This window comes from Hyperolius riggenbachi, chromosome 10, assembly GCF_040937935.1.
Source record: "Hyperolius riggenbachi isolate aHypRig1 chromosome 10, aHypRig1.pri, whole genome shotgun sequence".
Lineage (NCBI taxonomy): Eukaryota > Metazoa > Chordata > Amphibia > Anura > Hyperoliidae > Hyperolius > Hyperolius riggenbachi.
Window position 1 is genome coordinate 273,457,635 of NC_090655.1, and position 18,820 is coordinate 273,476,454.

At 44.2% G+C, this 18,820-nt stretch overlaps 1 protein-coding gene across 1 annotated transcript in view; it reads right to left on the reverse strand.

Annotated features, from left to right (window-relative positions):
- The window catches only part of LOC137537208 (uncharacterized), a 154,499-nt gene that overhangs the window by 121,308 nt on the left and 14,371 nt on the right, over positions 1 to 18,820 (reverse strand). Inside the window, 2 exon segments of the mRNA XM_068259313.1 lie at positions 5,011 to 5,205; positions 7,155 to 8,755. Of these exon segments, the coding sequence (XP_068115414.1) occupies positions 5,011 to 5,205; positions 7,155 to 8,755 (1,796 nt within the window).

Below are 18,820 nucleotides of genomic sequence, written 5' to 3' on the forward strand. Positions count from 1 at the left end.
GGATTCAAAATGGCTGACTTCAAAATGGCCTCTATGGTCTCCACCAATCTTGAAAAGTTTCCCCCCTCACATATACTAATGTGCCACAAACAGGAAGTTAATATCACCAACCCTTCCCATTTTATTAACGTGTATCCATACAAATGGCCCACCCTGTATTTTGTGCTTATGTTGAATCTCCCCACTGGTTAGAAATACAGGGCCGATTTGCGACGTCTGTAAATGCACATTCTGGGATAGGTTGTCTTAGGGAGGAAGGGGAAGGGAAGAGGATAAGGAGGGATTGGATATAGAGGAGTAGGGTATGGGGTAGAGGGTTAATTAGTGCTACATAGAGAGATATAAGCCAAAGAGGTCACAGATTGGCCAATCCAACCCACACAAAAAAAGGGAATGCACACATTATAACTTGTACCGTGGAGGAACATAATAACAAACAATATTAGCATTAAAGAGATGACCTTAGTGAGCTTATTAAAGTGGAATGAAACTAAGGCATTTCTTCTTTGGGCTAAATTATTTACAGATTATTATATACAACCAGCATTTTTTTTTACTAGAACAGCATTCAAAGGGTTACACACAGGACTTCAAAGTTCAGTGCAGAGAAATCTGGACTCATCCAAAGTGTAGATAATGTTATCTTGTGTTTACTTAATTGTATCACGTGAGGAATGTGACACATTCTCTGACTGCAGAAGGTCCTGAACATAGACAGACACTCAAAGCATTGCTGCCTTCAATACATAATGAATAAAACCAGTTATGAATAAAATGCAAAGTCAGCTCACGAAGAAAAAAAAACTGTACTTTTGGGAACTTGTAATTTCTAAATGAATAATAATGCAAATAGAATAACCGTATGACATAAAAAGTAGGAAAACATGTTTTTATTGAATATTATGTCAGGGTTTTATACCTCTTTAAAATATAACAATTAAATAGGTTGCGTTCACAGTGTATCAGATTATGCTATAAGTATTTGGACCTTTTTCTAAAGCCTTATCACCTGATCAGCTAAAGTTAATACAACAAGAGCATGGTAACGGGCTACTTATAGTAAGGTAATGATCATCGGACATGGTAAACCTGGAAGCAGGAGTATTGCTGAAATAATCTCACACCCAATAAGGCCAGTTTCATGGTAACGAGAAACACTGGAGAGTAGGGGTGGGACGACGAATCCGGCGAATCCACGAATCCTTCGAATATTGGAAAATATTCGAGATTCGTGGATTCGAATCCCGACGCCATTTTCCACTATACGAATCCGCCGAATCCCGCCGCCGCATCGCCGCGCATCCACCGCTCGCACTCGTCCTCCTCCGACCCCCCCGCGCCTCCTCCGCTCGCCCCCCCCTGCCCGCATCCACTCACCTATCCATAGCGGAGCGCAGAGCGGCAGACCTCTCGCCGACTTCCTGGTTCCCCCTAGTGACCGGCTCTTACAATGACGTCATTAGTAAGAGCCGGTCCGGCCACTAGAGGGAACAGGGAAGTAACGAAGAGGTCTGCCGCTCTGCGCTCCACGGGAAAGGTGAGTAGATTATTATGCAGGGGTGAGCGGAGGAGGCACGGGGGACGGATGGGGCCGTGGGGGGGTTGGCGGGGGAGGGGGGTTCTATCTATCTACCTACCTACCTACCGACCTAACACTATCCCTACCTACCTACAGGCCGCTATACCTACCTACCTACAGGCCCCTATACCTACCTAAAGGCCCCCTATACGCACCTACCTGCCTACCTAAAGGCCCCTATACCTACCTACCTAAAGGCCCCTATACCTACCTACCTACAGGCCACTATACCTACCTACAGGCCTCAATACCTACCTACCTACCCACCTACCTACAGGCCCCCTATACATACCTCCCTACCTAAAGGCACCTATACCTACCTACCTACCTACCGGACACTATACCTACCTACAGGCAACTATACCTACCTACAGGCTGCTATACCTACCTACCTACCTACCTACCTACCAACAGGCCGCTATACCCACCTACAGGCTGCTATACCTACCTACCTACAGGCCACTATACCTACCTACCTACCTACCGGCCACTATCCTTACCTACCTACAGGCTGCTATACCTACCTACCTACAGGCCGCTATACCCACCTACCTAAAGGCCCCCTATACCTACCTAAAGGCCCCCTATACGTACCTACCTACCTACCTAAAGGCCCCTATACCTACCTACAGGCCACTATACCTACCTACAGGCCTCAATACCTACCTACCTACCTACAGGCCCCCTATACATACCTACCTACCTAAAGGCACCTATACCTGCCTACCTACATACTTACCTATACTTAAGGCCCTATACCCTGCTACCTATACTGAAGGTCCCTTTACCTACCTACCTACCTAAAGGCCCCTATACCTACCTACCTACATACCTACCTATACTTAAGGCCCTATACCCTGCTACCTATACTGAAGGTCCCTTTACCTACCTACCTACCTACCTACACTGAAGGCACATGTACCTTACTACCTATACTGAAGGCCCCTATACCTAGCTACCTACCTATACTGAAGGCACATATACCCTGCTACCTATACTGAAGGCACATATACCCTGCTACCTATACTGAAGGCCCCTATACCTAGTTACCTACCAATACTGAAAACACATGTACTGTGCTACCTATACTGAAGGCCCCTATACCTTGCTACCGATACTGAAGGCACATGTACCTTGCTACCGATACTGAAGGCCCATATACCCTGCGACCTATACTGAAGGCCCATATACCCTGCGACCTATACTGAAGGCCCATATACCCTGCGACCTATACTGAAGGCCCATATACCCTGCGACCTATACTGAAGGCCCATATACCCTGCGACCTATACTGAAGGCCCATATACCCTGCTACCTATACTGAAGGCCCATAAACCCTGCTACCTACACTGAAGGCCCCTATACCTTGCTACCTATACTACAGGCCCCTATACCTTGCTACCTATACTGAAAGCTACCAATATTGAAGGCACCCATACCTAGCTAGCTATACTGAAGGCACCTTTACCTCGCTACCTATGCCTGGGTACCTATACTGCGGGCAACTATACCACGGATCGCACAATTCTTATGTGCAGGATTCGTTAGATTCGGGATTCGAAAGGTTCGAGATATTCGAGAACCTTTTTAGATTCGGATCCGGATTCGGATTCGAAGAAATTGTGGATTCGTCCCATCCCTACTGGAGAGTGTTGTTTCTCGTTAGCAGCCATGTCCCCAGTACACGGTCGGGAGCATTCCGGGGCAGATTTTTGAGGTTGCCTAAATCATCCCAGTTAGGAATCACGAGATTGCTGGTAGGCCCAGATCAGCGCAAACGTCTGCAAGACCTGATGAGTGTCTCAATGTGAACAACTTGCCACCAGCAAATACTGCCAAAGCAAACGGGAACCTCCAGTGATAGGAGAGGCCCTTCTCTCTTAAAGCCTTAAAGGGGAACTATGGCGAAAAATTGTAAAATTTAAAATATGTGCAAACATAGATAAATAAGAAGTATGTTTTTTTCAGAGTTGCAGTCACTTACAGTATGCAGTAGAAATCTGACAGAAGCGACAGGTTTTGGGCTAGTCCATTTCTTCATAGGGTATTCTCAGCAAGGCTTTTATTCTTTATAAAAATATTCCCTAAAAAGGATTTCAACAATGATGCTGGCCAGCTTCCCTGCTGGCCGCACAGTTTTTTGGCAGTTGGACAGAGCAACTGCCATTCACTAAGTGCTCTTGAAAATAAATAAATCTCTGAGGATCCCCCATGAAGAGATGGACTAGTTGAAAAACCTTTCGCTTCTGTCAGATTTCTACTACCTACTGTAATTGACAGCAACATAGGAGAAAAGTAATTTATGGCTTATTTTACTCAGTAAAAAACATACTTCTTATTTGTATATGTTTGCATTAATTTAAAATTTTAAAATTTTTCACTATAGTGCCCCTTTAAGCAGCGGTTGTAGGGCGCGCCTTTTTGCCAATGTGATACCGGACAGATCATGGTATAGATGGATACCAGAGGTGCCTGGCTCTTCTACTGAGCACATATGCTATTGCTCCGTTGTTATTGCCTGATGAAGCGGGATCAAACCTGCGAAACGCGTTGCATATTTGGAGTTCATAAATAAAATATATTGACTGTCTTTACTACAGTCGTTGTGTGTCTACTTGGAGGAGGAAAGTCCACCACTACCTCTTCTATTTACCAAGAATTTGTTTTTTAAGCACATTTAGCTTCCTTTTATCCTTTTGGAGCCTCTGTTCTCCTGCATAATATTGAGTCCACCCTGGGTGGAGGGTTGAACCCCCTTTTTTCTCATCTACAGAGAGCGACTTCTTATTCCTGAGTGGGTTCAGGAAACTCTCCCCACCTGCCTTTACAGTGGTTGCCTAATGGTAACCCTGGTTTGTGAGTATTAATATTTACTCTATCTAGTAACCATTTACCAGTATATATTACACTATTGGGGCTCTTGGTGTTCCTTGTTTTTATTTGGTTTCTAACTGCGCGCCTGATGTCCTCTTTAAGTGGGAAAGAATCATGGCAGCATATAATGTCCCTGGGTTTATCATTGTGGACATTGTGAGGTTTCAGGGCCCTGTGAGCTCTGACAAAGCTGATCTCGGTGTGGGAGGGTCTCTCAAGGAGATCGTTAAAAATGGCTGACAGAGCTGTTTTAATTCTGTCAGCAACCACTGATTCAGGGACCCCTCTGACCCCGATGTTGCAGCGTCTTCCCCTATTATCAAGATCCTCCAGATGAGAGGAGTGAGCCAGTAGGAGTTCATTATGTGAGACAGCCACTTTATGGAGCATCTTCATTTGGGCATCTCTCTTAGATCCTGCGGCCTCCAGTGTATGCAGGCGATTGCCTATGGCTGCTACGTCTGAGCGGCTATGGCAGCATGGAGTGAGCTCTTAATGTCCTCCGACATAGCAGGGATGTCTGCCAGAGTAGGGGACTTATGCTGTTTATCACCCACCTTCTGGATCTGAGTCGGGGATGAGTCTGGAGAGAGCTGCGTAGTGCGGGCCTCCTTAGCCGGCGCCATCGTGGGTGTTTGTGAGACGCCTTTCCGAGGCTTGAAAATCTCTGGTACCGTTCTCCCTATTTGAGCAGGCGGGAGTCCAGTGTCGGCTGAGGTGCTCTGCGAGCTCCGGGTGCTTCTCAAGCCAAGCTGGGGGTAGAACAAAGCTATTTGGAAGGTGCTTTAGGTGGATGCAGTGCCGGAGCTCTGGATTAAGCGGCCATCTTCCCTCCGCGCCTGGAATTTACCTTATTAGTGAGCGTTTTAACAATTACTGAATGTTTAAAGCAGATCCAAGATGAAAACTAACTATAACAAGTAACTTGTCTATATATCTTATCTAAAGTTTAGATAGTTTACACAGCAAATCTAGCTGCAAACAGCTTCAATAGAATATGATTATTTCTTCCTGTGATACAATGACAGCAGCCGTGTTGTTTGTAAACATTACACACAGGCAAGCTTATCTGGATCTTCAGCACTCAGCCTGTGAAAAAAACCTACTCTCCCCTCTGCCTCTGAAATCTCTGGCTAGTAACACCTCCCCCTCCTCCTGCCCAGACTGAGCTATCATGGGCCCTTGCTACTGTCTGAAAATGCCAAGGCTCTCTGACAAGCTGTGGGTGTGGCTTGTTTAGTTTATAAGGAATTAGAGTATTAAAACAAAATCAAAAAAGTATTTGGCTTGAGGAATGCCCTATAAACAATAGGAAAGGAACACAATCATGCAATGAGTTAAATTTCATCTCGAATCCACTTAAACATTCAGGATTATATTCATGATTAATATTCATGATCTGCATGTTTTCGGTATATATAAATCTCTATGACAACTATTTTATCTGATTATAATGTATTTGCATTTGTCACTTTATACATGTATTATATGTCTAATGTGTTTATCATTAACCACTTCATGGCAAGTAGACTTATAAAAACGTCCTGCTAGAGCCTCTTAACGGCTCCAGGACGTTTTTATAAGTCACACAGTGCTGCTGCCGCTGTGCGCGTGCACGTGCACGCTCCCGCGTGCGCATACACGCGTCCGCTCCTGCGAGCGTGCATGTGAAATTATTGAACAAAACAAAATCCATAGATAAAGATACGCCTGTATTTCCAAATAGTATATTGTCACCATACTTTGTACTAGGGACATAATTAAAACCTTGTGATAACCAGGACAAATCAGTAGATAACATGTGTGGGTTTTGTGCACAGTAGCAGTGTTTATATTAAAACTATAGGGGATGAATTTGGAGAAATAGTGTATTTTTTTTCCCTTGTTTTTCCCTTTAAAATGCATAGAAAATAAAGTAATTACTGAAAACAAATATCAACCCCAAAAAGCCTAATTGGTGGTGAAAAAAACAAGATATAGATCATTTCATTGTGATTAGTATTGATTAAGCTATTGGCAAATGAAAGGGATGAGCACTGAAAGGTGGAAATCGCTCTTGTCCGTTAGGGTAAAAACCGCCTTGGGGTGAAGTGGTTAAGTAGCTGATAAGCACTGGTTTTATCATATCATATTACTTTATTTTATGTTCGTTTATTCTATCATTTAATTTTTTTCATATTGCAATGGATGACAGAGAAAAGGTGTTTGAACATAAGTTTCCAGTTGTTTAACTGGTGTTCCCAGTAATTACTGTGTTGTAACTACAGATAGTACAATCAAGCATATTATTGTCACTATTAAGTTTGTACCACTTGGGGCCAGCAGTGTAGCGGTTCTGGCTAATGAGGTAACTGGATTTCCCTCTCCGCTACCCTCCCGATCGTTGCCTAGCTACGGCGCACATACAAATCATGAAGCTCGTGGCACTATTCACTTCCTGATTCGCCTGGCGCCAGCAATAGCTCCGCCCCATCCAGGAATCCTACACTGCTGGCCACAGTGAGGAAGGGGAAAGCGTTGGAGATCCATCCGGGGGGGTGATTTGATGACTGCACACCCCTGCAATATGCTTGAAATATACTTCCATTCTGTAGGTGCTTTTATTATCATTGCATGATTTTCATTAAAAAGGTTAATGCACCAGAGAGCGCTAGACAGTTTGCTTCTTTCTGGACATTTATGCTCGTTTCCCACAAGCCTACTGGAGCAGCTCCACTGGTGACATTAGGGAACTAACCCTGGAGTTTTGCTTAAGTGAGCGCAGCATTGGGATTCTATGAGACCTCTCATGTCTGACAAGACTTGCTTTCTCTGCATAACATTTCCCACACTCCGCACATGAATATGGCTTCTCACCAGTGTGAAATTTCACATGTCTGATAAGAAGTGATTTCATTACAAAACATTTCTCACACTCAGGACATGAATATGGCTTCTCACCAGTGTGAGATCTCTCGTGTATGACAAGTTGTGATTTACGCCCAAAACATTTCTCACACTCAGGACATGAATATGGTTTCTCACCAGTATGAGTTCGCTCATGTGTGAAAAGGTGTCCTTTATGTATGAACCGTTTCCCACACTCAGCACATGAATAGGGCTTCTCACCAGTGTGAAATTTCACATGTCTGACAAGAAGTGATTTCATTATAAAACATTTCTCACACTCAGGACATGAATATGGCTTCTCACCAGTATGAGTTCGCTCATGTGTGAAAAGGTGTCCTTTTTGTATGAAACGTTTCCCACACTCAGCACATGAATAGGGCTTCTCACCAGTGTGTAGTCTCTCATGTATGACAAGTTTTGCTTTCTCTGCATAACATTTCCCACACTCAGCACATGAATAGGGCTTCTCACCAGTGTGTAGTCTCTCATGTATGACAAGTTTTGCTTTCTCTGCATAACATTTCCCACACTTAGCACATGAATAGGGCTTATCACCAGTATGAGATTTCACATGTCTGACAAGAAGTGATTTCATTATAAAACATTTCTCACACTCAGGACATGAATATGGCTTCTCACCAGTATGAGTTTGCTCATGTGTGAAAAGGTGTCCGTTTTGTTTGAAACGTTTCCCACACTCAGCACATGAATAGGGCTTCTCACCAGTGTGAGATCTCTCATGTATGACAAGTTGTGATTTATGTGCAAAACATTTCCCACACTCAGCACATGAATAGGGCTTCTCACCAGTATGAGATTTCACATGTCTGACAAGAAGTGATTTCATTATAAAACATTTCTCACACTCAGGACATGAATATGGCTTCTCACCAGTATGAGTTCGCTCATGTGTGAAAAGGTGTCCTTTTTGTCTGAAACGTTTTCCACACTCAGCACATGAATAGGGCTTCTCACCAGTGTGAGATCGCGTATGTTTGACAAGGTCTGATTTAAACCCAAAACATTTCCCACACTCAGCACATGAATAGGGCTTCTCACCAGTGTGAGATCTCTCATGTATGACAAGTTGTGATTTACGCCCAAAACATTTCCCACACTCAGGACATGAATAGGGCTTCTCACCAGTGTGAATTCTCTCATGCGTGAGAATACTTGATTTACGAACAAAACATTTCCCACATGTGGAACAGGAATAGGACCCTCCAGCAGGGGGAGAGCTGTGCTGGGTATGAGGCCCCTCGGGGATAGACAGGTGAGGGAAGGCTGGGGGACTATTTGGGGTAACCAGGATATCTGCAGGAGACTCTTGTCCAGTGACATCATCATCCGTTGTACAGTCTGTGGATACAGAGAGACGAGTCTCTGAGAGGTTCCTGATGCCGGGACTCCGTCCTGCAAATAGAGAAACAGCATCACTTCCTGTTCTGAAGGGAGGAAAAATCATGTAATCAGCACCATCTTTGAGTCATTCGCATATCACTGACCATCACTAGTTATCAGCCTGACAGAGAACTGCAGAAGGTTGTGCTCATTACAGACAGCCAATCACATGACTATACCTTTGGTTTGCAAGAGAATTTTCTGTAGTTTGGAATTCAGCCAATGAAACACATTTATGGACAAATGTTTTTATCTGCATACAATTTGCATTACATTTGCATACAAGTCAGTTATTCATCTCAGTGACCCTCCCTACAGCTAAAGCATTGACCATATATGGAAAGCAGTACAATGTAGAGCTTGATGAGACAATGGAAGCAATGTGTTACTCCTGTGACAACAGACCTGTATGTAGTTATAGCAAGAAATCTGTGTTATGTGTGTAGAGCAATGTGGTGTCACTTACACATTCTTATTACCGCTGTATCCTCATCTGAGAGAGAAGATGTTCATCACCTTATAAAATATACAGAGACAAAGGGAGCCCAGATTGTGTAGTATTAATGCTGAGCTGGGGATTTGTGGAGTGTGAAGGGAAACTCACAAAATAAGGCTGCTTTTTAGGGCACCAGCCATATAGGCATGTGGAGGAATCTGTCTGCACTCGGCTCCCCAGGGCTTCCTCTAGGTCTTGGTCACATATCTGCATGGACGACAAATTGCAAAGCTCCCATTCCCACAGCACTAAAAGCAATGGCTTTTAAACCATCGCCACAAATCACCTCCACCGGAGCAGAGGAGAATGACATGGAGATAGAGATGGTGAGAAAGAGGGAAAAAAAAAGCCGGCAGGTGCTGCGGAAGCTCACAGACTTTTTCACTGACAAGCGAGCCTGCAAGAACAGCAGCAGCAAAGATGGCGCTGAAACACACGCAGCAGCTGCACAGAGAGAACCAGCCGCGCAGCAAGACCCTGCCACCAACAACAAGGAGCGATCCTCATCAGGGGAACCCACCCCCTCGATCTCTCCCTCCCCCTGCAGCCCAACCAAAGCCAGGCAACCGATGTCAGAGGAATACCAGGCTGCACAGCCAGGCCACAGCCAGCACGACCCTCTGCCCTCCAATAGAGGCTTTCCCAGACACAGCTCTCACGCAATCCGGCATGAAAGACATGCTGGTCTCACTGAAATACTCGCTGATATTGGAACGGACTCACATGATCGCACGCTTAATAATTTGATATGCTGTTAAAATTTAGTTTGGTGACTACCAATTAAAGGGTACCTGAGATGGATGAAAAGAAAAGTTTTATACATACCTGGGGCTTCCTCCTGCCCCCTTCAGGCCAATCAGTCCCTTGCTGTCCTCCTCCACCACCTGGATCTTCTGCTGTGAGTCCCGGTAATCCAGCCAGTCAGCGCAGTCCAGCCGTGTGCCGCTTCCACAGCCAGGAGGGTTCTGCATCTGCGCAATAGTGCTGCGCAGATGTAGTACGTTCCTGGCAGCGGAGTGTGTGCATACGCACTGCGCCTGACTGACTCAAGTACCTGAACCCATAGTAGAAAATCCAGGTGGCGGAGGAGGACAGCGAGGGACTGATTAGCCTGAAGGGGGCTGGAGGAAGCCCCAGGTATGTATAAAACTTTTATCTGTCTCAGGTTCACTTTAACCACTTCAGGACCACAAAACTCCCCTAAAGACCTGGCTATGTTTCTGCGTGCGATCTCCTGCAAAATGTAGCTCCAGGACTTGACGCCAATTGGTGTTAGGTGGTCCTGGGGCTGCCACCGCGGTCACGCCCATGGGCATTACCCGGTCTTGAAGTAGTTAAGTTACACAGTAGTACTCTCCATATGCACTTCCCACAGAGCTGCAGGGAATCCACTGAGAATGTTGTGTACATTGAACACAGATGTGTTGTCTATCGCCCATAAACCTGTTTCAGATTGTACATGAAGAATGTGTAATAGAGGAAGAATCCCCTCATTCCCCTGCAGAGTACCTGCACATCACTCTTACATGTACCCACAGTCACATTGCCCAGGGCCTGATCCATGCTCAGATTGTGCATGAAGATTGTGTAATAGAGGAAGAATCCCCTCATTCTCCTGCAGAGTACCTGCACATCACTCTTACGTGTACCCACAGTCACATTGCCCAGGGCCTGATCCATGTTCAGATTGTGCATGAAGAATGTGTAATAGAGGAAGAATCTCCTTATTCTCCTGCAGAGTACCTGCACATCACTCTTACATGCACCCACAGTTACATTGTCTAGAGCCTGATAGATGCTCTTTGTTCCTGTCTGTACCTTCTACAAGTACTCTTACCAAGGACTAGTTTTAGGCCTCATTCACAACTATGCAGCGCAGATGGCCGTGCCATCAGAATGCAACACGTAGAATCGCACCCCATCTGCGCTGCTACCCGCTGCACTGCTGATCTCATCCATTGACAGTGAATGGGTCAGCTCTGCGCTTGCGGGCAGAATGCATGCAGCAGTACACAAGCCCATCATAGAGCATCATACTGCTGTGCAGAGCATTTGATGTGAAGGACAGAAGGGCTGTCTATACACTTCTGCTGTTCTTGCATGTTACCACGAGGCCTAAGTCTATGACTAAAAGTATTAGAGGCAGAAGATCAGCTGGATAGCCAGGTAACTGTTATTGTCTAAAAGGGAATAAATATGGCAGCCTCCATATCCCTCTCAGTTCAGTTGTCTTTTAAAATTCCTAAGCGTTGGTTGTTAAGAGATGCATTTCATGTTACATACTTTCCATCAACAAGATTGTAATATGCAGAATAGAGAAGTCGGAGTTGGTGGAATCCTAACCTGAGGAGTCGGAGGATTTTTGTATCGACTCCACAGCCCTGAATCTGAGTGATCATGTCTCTCACAATGAAGATCGCCACAGTAGACTCTCTACCTGGCAATGAATCAGACATTAAATGGCTAAAACTCAAACTAACTGCTGCAGAAGACTGCGATAGGAGATCCAATCTTAGAGGCATCAGTGAGCAAGAACCTCCACATGAGCTCAAACACTACATCACCAAACTTCTTAAAGAACAAGCGACACCCATGCTAACCTAGAAATAAAAAACACATATATAAGTAGATTAATACTACTTCTACTTATATAACAGATGTATTATGCTATCCATGCAATGATTCCTGTGAATTTTATAAAGGAAAAGCAGAAAATCCTATTCTAGGCAGTGGCCATTTTGCCAAGCTAATGCGGACATCATATCCTCCTTGAGTCTTGCCCCCCCCCCTTATCTTGCTCATTGTGTATTCATTAGCTGCCCTCCTCCCAGAGTCTTCAGACACTCCCACTGAGGTGTATACTAGGAACTACACTGTCTTATCCTCCAATCGCTGAGTCACCTCAGCCTTGCTTGTAAACACAAGTGAGCAGAGGATCTGTTTCAGATAATCAGATAGATAGGAAAATAAATGGAAGAGGAGGAATATATTATAGATAAAAATAACCCCCAGCATTCAACTGAATGGCAATGGCTATTAAAGGGCCAGTGTTCCTAAAGTATGTGACAACTCCAAACCATAAGAGCAGAAGAGTTTTGAATGCAGGATTAGCTTCTTTATCATCTAAAACACTCAGACCAGTTGCTGTTGAAATTTGATTTTTATGGTGACAATACCGCTTTAAAGAGAAGCTGTCAGCCATATAACCAGAACAAAAAAGTATATATAAAGTAGATAAATACTTGCTCTACTTACATATGTATTGCACTGTCCACATTTTGATTTTAGTGCTATTTCTTTAGTAAAAAAATAGAAAATCCTTCTTAGGATTCTCCATTTTAACTGTGTCTATCTTGAAGCCAATCCTGAGTCATTACCTCCCTTACTCTCCTCTGCCTGATTGTGTATGCATTACCCGCCCTCCTCCAGGTCTTTAGGCACTCCCACCCAGCTCTGCAATAGAAAGTGCATTGTCTCAGCATGAGAAATATTGGCCAATCAGCGAGGAACAGAGGTGTGGGAGGGGAAGACAGGAGGAAAAGAGGCTTCAGCCAATCAGGCTGCATTAGTTAAGTCTGAGGGGAAGGTAAAGAAGCAAAAAAAAAAAAAAAAAAAAAAAAAAAACCCAGCACGCCCTGCAACTTCCTTTGTGCGGCAGATGTATCAAATAACAGCTAGGAAAACTGGGGAATGTTGTTTTATATATAAGAAAAGTAAGAGTGATTTTTTAACTTTTGGATTGCCTGATTAGCATTCCTTATTACTAGTTTACCAGATAAAAATAAAGAACTGTTTTTTTATTTTATGCCTGATTCCGGGCATACACGGCACATTTATGCGGCGGTATCGAGCCAGCGTCTCGATGCCGGCACGTCACCGCTTGTCCGCGCGGATCGATTCCCGCTTGTCCCCGTGGGCGCTTTCTAATCCGTGCTAATCAGCGCTTCATTTTTTCTACTGTTCTGCCCGCTGGTATCGAGCGTGGAATTGATCCGGCGGGCTATCGGACCTGTCGGAAATTATCAACCAGTACAGCGCTGTACTATGTGTAAAGACGGTGATCGCCGCTCGGAGACTGAAGGAGGGGCGGAGCTCCGCCCCCGAGCAGGAGATGCGCGTGCAGCCTGCACACAATCTCCTGCAAAGTGCTGCCCCCAGGACTTGACGCCAATTGGAATTAGGCGGTCCTGGGGCTGCCGCCGCGGCCACACCCATGGGCGCGAGGCGGTCTTAAAGTAGTTAAACAGACGTGCCAAAATAGGATAAAACGTTGTTAAAAACCATTTAAAGTGTAACTGTCGGGCATAAAATCAAAAATCAATTTGTTATTTTTATCTGGTAAACAAGTAATAAGGATGCTAACCAGGCAATCCAAAAGTTAAAAATCACTATTACTTTTCTTATCCATAAAACAACATTACCCCATTTTCCTTGGCTTTTATTTGGTACATTGCCACACAAAGGAAGTTGCAGGGTATGCTGGATTTTTTTTTTTTTTTTTTTTTGCTTTTTTACTTTCCCCTCAGACTTTAACTAATGCAGCCTGATTGGCTGAAGCCTTTTTCCCTCCTCTTTTCCCCTCCCACACCTCTGTTCCTCTCTGATTGGCCAATATCTCTCATGCTGAGACAATGTACTTTCTATAGTGAAGGGCGGGCAATGCATATACAATCAGGCAGAGGAGAGTAAGGGAGGAAATTACATCAGGATTGGCTTCAAGATAGACACGGTTAAAATGGGAAAAGGATTTTCTCTCTCTTTTTTTTTTACTATGGAAAAATCACTAAAATCAAAACATGGACAGTGCAACACATATGTTATGTTAGTAGAACAATTATTTATCTACTTATACGTGTTTTTTTCTGAGATAGTATGGCTGGCAGCTCCTCTTTAAAGAACTTTTTGATCTACTGGAGATGTAAGTCTACCACTACATCCTCTTTTAAATGTTTTTTTTACCACTGTTTTGGTGCCTTTGGTTAAGCTTCTTTGCCTTAGGAAAAGTAATATCCCATACAAATGGAGCTAATTAACATGGTCTATGTGTCTATTTGATTCAGGTTACTATAATGCATGCATCGACTGATTAACAATCAATTTGGAACACTTGGATATGCTCAGAGAGGCGGTGCTTCCCACCATATCAGCTAATAGACACGCCCCAAATAAATCCCACATTTCCTTTCCGAAGAAAGTTCTGCTCAAAACAAATGACGTCAAACAACTGCTTGATGGGACAAATTTGTGATTCTGATATCAGCTGCAAGGTTTGACTGTTTATGAGGAAAAAGTCAATTCTGCTGTATGAGTGATGGACTTGGGAGTGGAAGGCATAGTCCCTTTCATTGCTGTGGAGAGCTCTCCAGGTGCGTACCTATGTAAAGAGTAAGAGTAATTAACATTGCCGGGAACTTGTGCAGCAGCAGGATAAGCCATACCGGCTGTATCCTGTGCCCAAGTCTCCCGGCGGCGTTTACATAGGTACGCACCTGAAGAGCTCTCCACAGCAATGAAAGGGACTATACCTTCCACTCACAAGTCCATCACTCATACAGCAGAATTGACTTTTTCCTCATATCAAACCTTGCAGCTGATATCAGAATCATAAATTTGTCCCATCACGCAGTCGGACCAGGCGCCAGTTTTGTTGGTTCTGGAATTGCTAAACTCCCCACAGCAGTCACAACCATGGAGAGTGAATAACATTTTACATTCCGACTGAAAACCTGCAAAACTTCAAAGACAACTGAAGTGAGAGGGATATGGAGGCTGCCATATTTATTTCCTTTTAAGCAATACCAGTTGCCTGGTTATCCTGCTGATCCTCTGCCTCTCATACTTTTAGCCATATACCCTGAAAAAGCATGCAGCAGATCAGATGTTTCTGACATTGTCAGATCTGACCAGATTAGCTGCATGCTTATTTCTGGTGTGATTCAGCCACTACTGCAGCCAAATAGATCAGCAGAGCTGCCAGACAACTGGTATTGCTTAAAAGGTAAAAAAAAAAAAATATGGCAGCCTCCATATACTGTACCTCTCACTACAGTTGTTCTTTAAAAAAAAAATGTACACGCATTATTTATCATTCATAAAAAATCAACGTGCAATAACACCTCTATCTGGCTCGCACACAAGGCATTTAACACAACACACCCATTTAACAAAAAAACTCTTAAATCCCAAAGATATTGTAGATGCTTTCAGCTGCTTTTACAGATCACGATATAACTTTTTCTCAAATCCTAACATCTACCAACCAACATCCCAATTGATCAACCCCTTTCTAGAATCTCTCTCTCTCCCTTATCTCACTAGAACCCAACTCCAAGCACCCAACTCCCCGAGACCCTGCATGCTCTAAAACAGTGTTTGGGCTGGTGCACACCAAGCGGGTTTTGTAGCGTTTTCAGATCCGCTTGCAGATGTGGAAATGCTAGGGTAATGTATTTTTAATGGGCTGGTGCACACCAGAGCAGGAGGCGTTTTGCAGAAACTCATACTCCCGGGCTGCAGCATTTTTTGGATTTCGGAGGCGTTTCTGCCTCCAATGTTAAGTATAGGGAAACCGCAAACCGCTCTGAAAAATGTTCGATCGGAGCGGTTTAATATTAATCTGCTACACAAAAAAGCTCCAAAAAACGCTACACAAAACTGCAAAACGCTAGCAAAGCGCTTCATAAAAATAAGAAAAAGCGTTTCCAAAACTGCTAGCGTTTTGCGGATCTGCAAGCGGTTTTTGGTGTGCACCAGGCCTTTCTCAACATTGTATTGGTAAGTACCCCTTTTAGAATCCTGCACTTACCAAGTACCCCCTAGAATAGTAGACATTATCACACGTACCCTTTGACAAATATATATTTAATTGTAGTACATGATAATTGGTTCTAAACCATTTCCAAGCATTTACTATTGCTTTCAATTCGTTAAAACACTAATTTGGTGTTGTTTAACTACCTAACGACCCTGGCGACAGCCCCACGATTGCCTAACGCCGATTGGCGTCAAGTCCTGGAGCTTCAGTTTAGCAGGGAACGCGTGCGCGCATGTGTGAACGTTCCCTGCCGTGATCAGCCTGCTAGCCGCAATCGTGGCTAGCAGACTGTTTAGAGCTGGAAGGAGAAAGAATTCCCCTTTGTTTACATTTGTACAGCACTGCTATCTCCTCTAGCTCTGTACAAGGGACACTCGGCTGTCCCTCACAGCGGCTCGTCATGCGTGGCCTCCCATAGGCTGATGACTGAGAGGAACAGTGCTGACCGCCGTCCTATGGCGATTTAGGATGGCAATGGAGGGGGGGGGGGGGGAGGAAGGAAGGAGGGAAGGAAAAGCCTCCCTTATGTCAATTAAAAAAAAAAAAAAAAAAAAAAAGATCGCAACAGCGGTAAGATACCACCTACAGAGTGTCCTATTAATGACATTAAAAGGAGGTTAAATTAATTTGTTTGCCGAGTTGTAGGGCTGTGCAGCACGCTGACAAAGCTGCACAGCCCTATGCTATAAAAAATGTACAATATCCAACAAATAACAGCTCTCCAACAAGGCAAAAGATCCAGAAGATAACGCTCCAAAAGAGGACACCAATTTAGCAAGCTCCAAAAACTTGTGGGCCAAGTGGACTGGAAAACAAGATAAAAGAGGAGCGCTCTATGGTGCATTAACGTTTTATTGTAAATAAAAAGGATGGTGCTGCAGGCACTGTGAATGCGGCCCCTTCCACTTCATCCCACCCCGATGGTCTGTTTGACACCAGGACACCCTAGCTGCTGGCCACAGCTGCGGGAAGCGGAGAGAGGAGAGAAGGGATTTCTGATGACCCTATATGGGAGACATGCTTTGACAGCATTTGCATCTTGTAAGTGCAACTTTTAATCCCAATGTTCTCCCCAGGCTCTTTTAGCCAGGTGCTCCACCCGGCTAGTTTTGGTGAGCACCCGGCTGTCATCGGCTCACCTCCTCGTATGCTGTAAGCAGAATTGTGCAGAAAGGCACCGGTCCTGCATTCTCTCATATTGCCCCACCCCGCTACATTTTCATGCCACCCAGCTGGAAAAAAATTCTGTAGAGAACACTGAATCCTTTTTATCTACAATAAAATGTTAATGCACCATAGAGCGCTCCTCTTCTATCTTGCTATGAAAAATGGCCTGGTCACTAGGGGGGTGTAAGCCTGAGGTCCTGAAGTGGTTAAATAAGATTTATCATTTTCTAAAACCTCTAAATGTTATTCTCGGTTAAGTATATCAAGCCAGAGTACCCCCTGGAACCGTCCGAAGTACCCCCTGGGGTACACGTACTATACGTTGAGAACCTAGGCACTAAAAGAACAAAGCCCCTGGCCCAGACGGGTACACGAATGAGTACTATAAATCCCTCCACAACTTACTGGCCCCCAGACTGACAAAACTATACCATGAAATTATATCCTCTGGCAAACCACCTAGCAAAATTTTAGCAGCAAATATAATAGTAGTTCCTAAAATAGGCAAGGATCCATCTTGCACCGCAAATTATAGGCCCATTCCCCTGCTGAAAGGGAACACTAAAATATATGCAGAAATCCTAGGCAACAGACTAGTGAACATTCTCCACCAAATAATTGCCCCAGACCAGGTGGGCTTCACCAAAGGCTGACATGCAACAGACAGCACTAGGCGGGTCATAGATCTCATGTACCATTCAGAGAGAACTCTGATGCCTTCTCTGTAACTAGCCTTAGATGCAGAGACAGCATTCCATAGAGTTCACTGGCCCTTCCTCCAACAAGCACTGACCACATTTGGTTCCACAGGCAACAGAGTTCAAGCTATCACTATATGAGAACCCCACGGCTATGGGGAGAGAGTATCCCACTTGATGTTTCATTTCAAACCTTTTAAAATAACAAACGGAACAAGACAAGGTTGTAACTTGTCTCCAATGATATTCGTGCTAGTAATGGAAACACTAGCTGAGGCAATTAGAACTAACCTCAGCATCACGGGAATACCAGGAGACGGATAGAAACATAGATTGGGATTATTTGCAGATGACGTCATACTTACCCTCACCAACCCCCCTGACATCACTCTAGATACTCTCACCAACTTCATATTACAAAGTCAATGAAAGCAAGTCACTGCTGTTAGGCAAATATATAGACAGCCTCACCATGAACTCTTTAAAAACAAAAATTTCCTTTCCCAATTACCCAAACTAATATTCCATATTTGGGGAATCTGCTCCTTATGCAGACTTCTGACTTATATAAAACCAACTTTGTGCCCCTTATCAAAACTGTAAAACTGCACCTCTAACATAGCAAAAGTAGAACTCTTGTACGCAGGCCGAGCATCTGCCTTTAAAATACAAACCCTACCTAAAATCCTGTGTATTTACAAACTATCCAAGCTCCGATTCCGAAGAAATCTAAACAGAATCATAACTAGCTTTTTCTGGAGGGGCAATAACCATAGAGTTTCTTTAACCCATCTGAATGTTCAAAAAACTAGGTGGCTTTGGAATTCCTTGTATATGTTACGGCCAAAGCCAAAAGTCGGGCAAAGTGGAAACTGGCAAAATCGGCCAGCTAATGTGCAAAA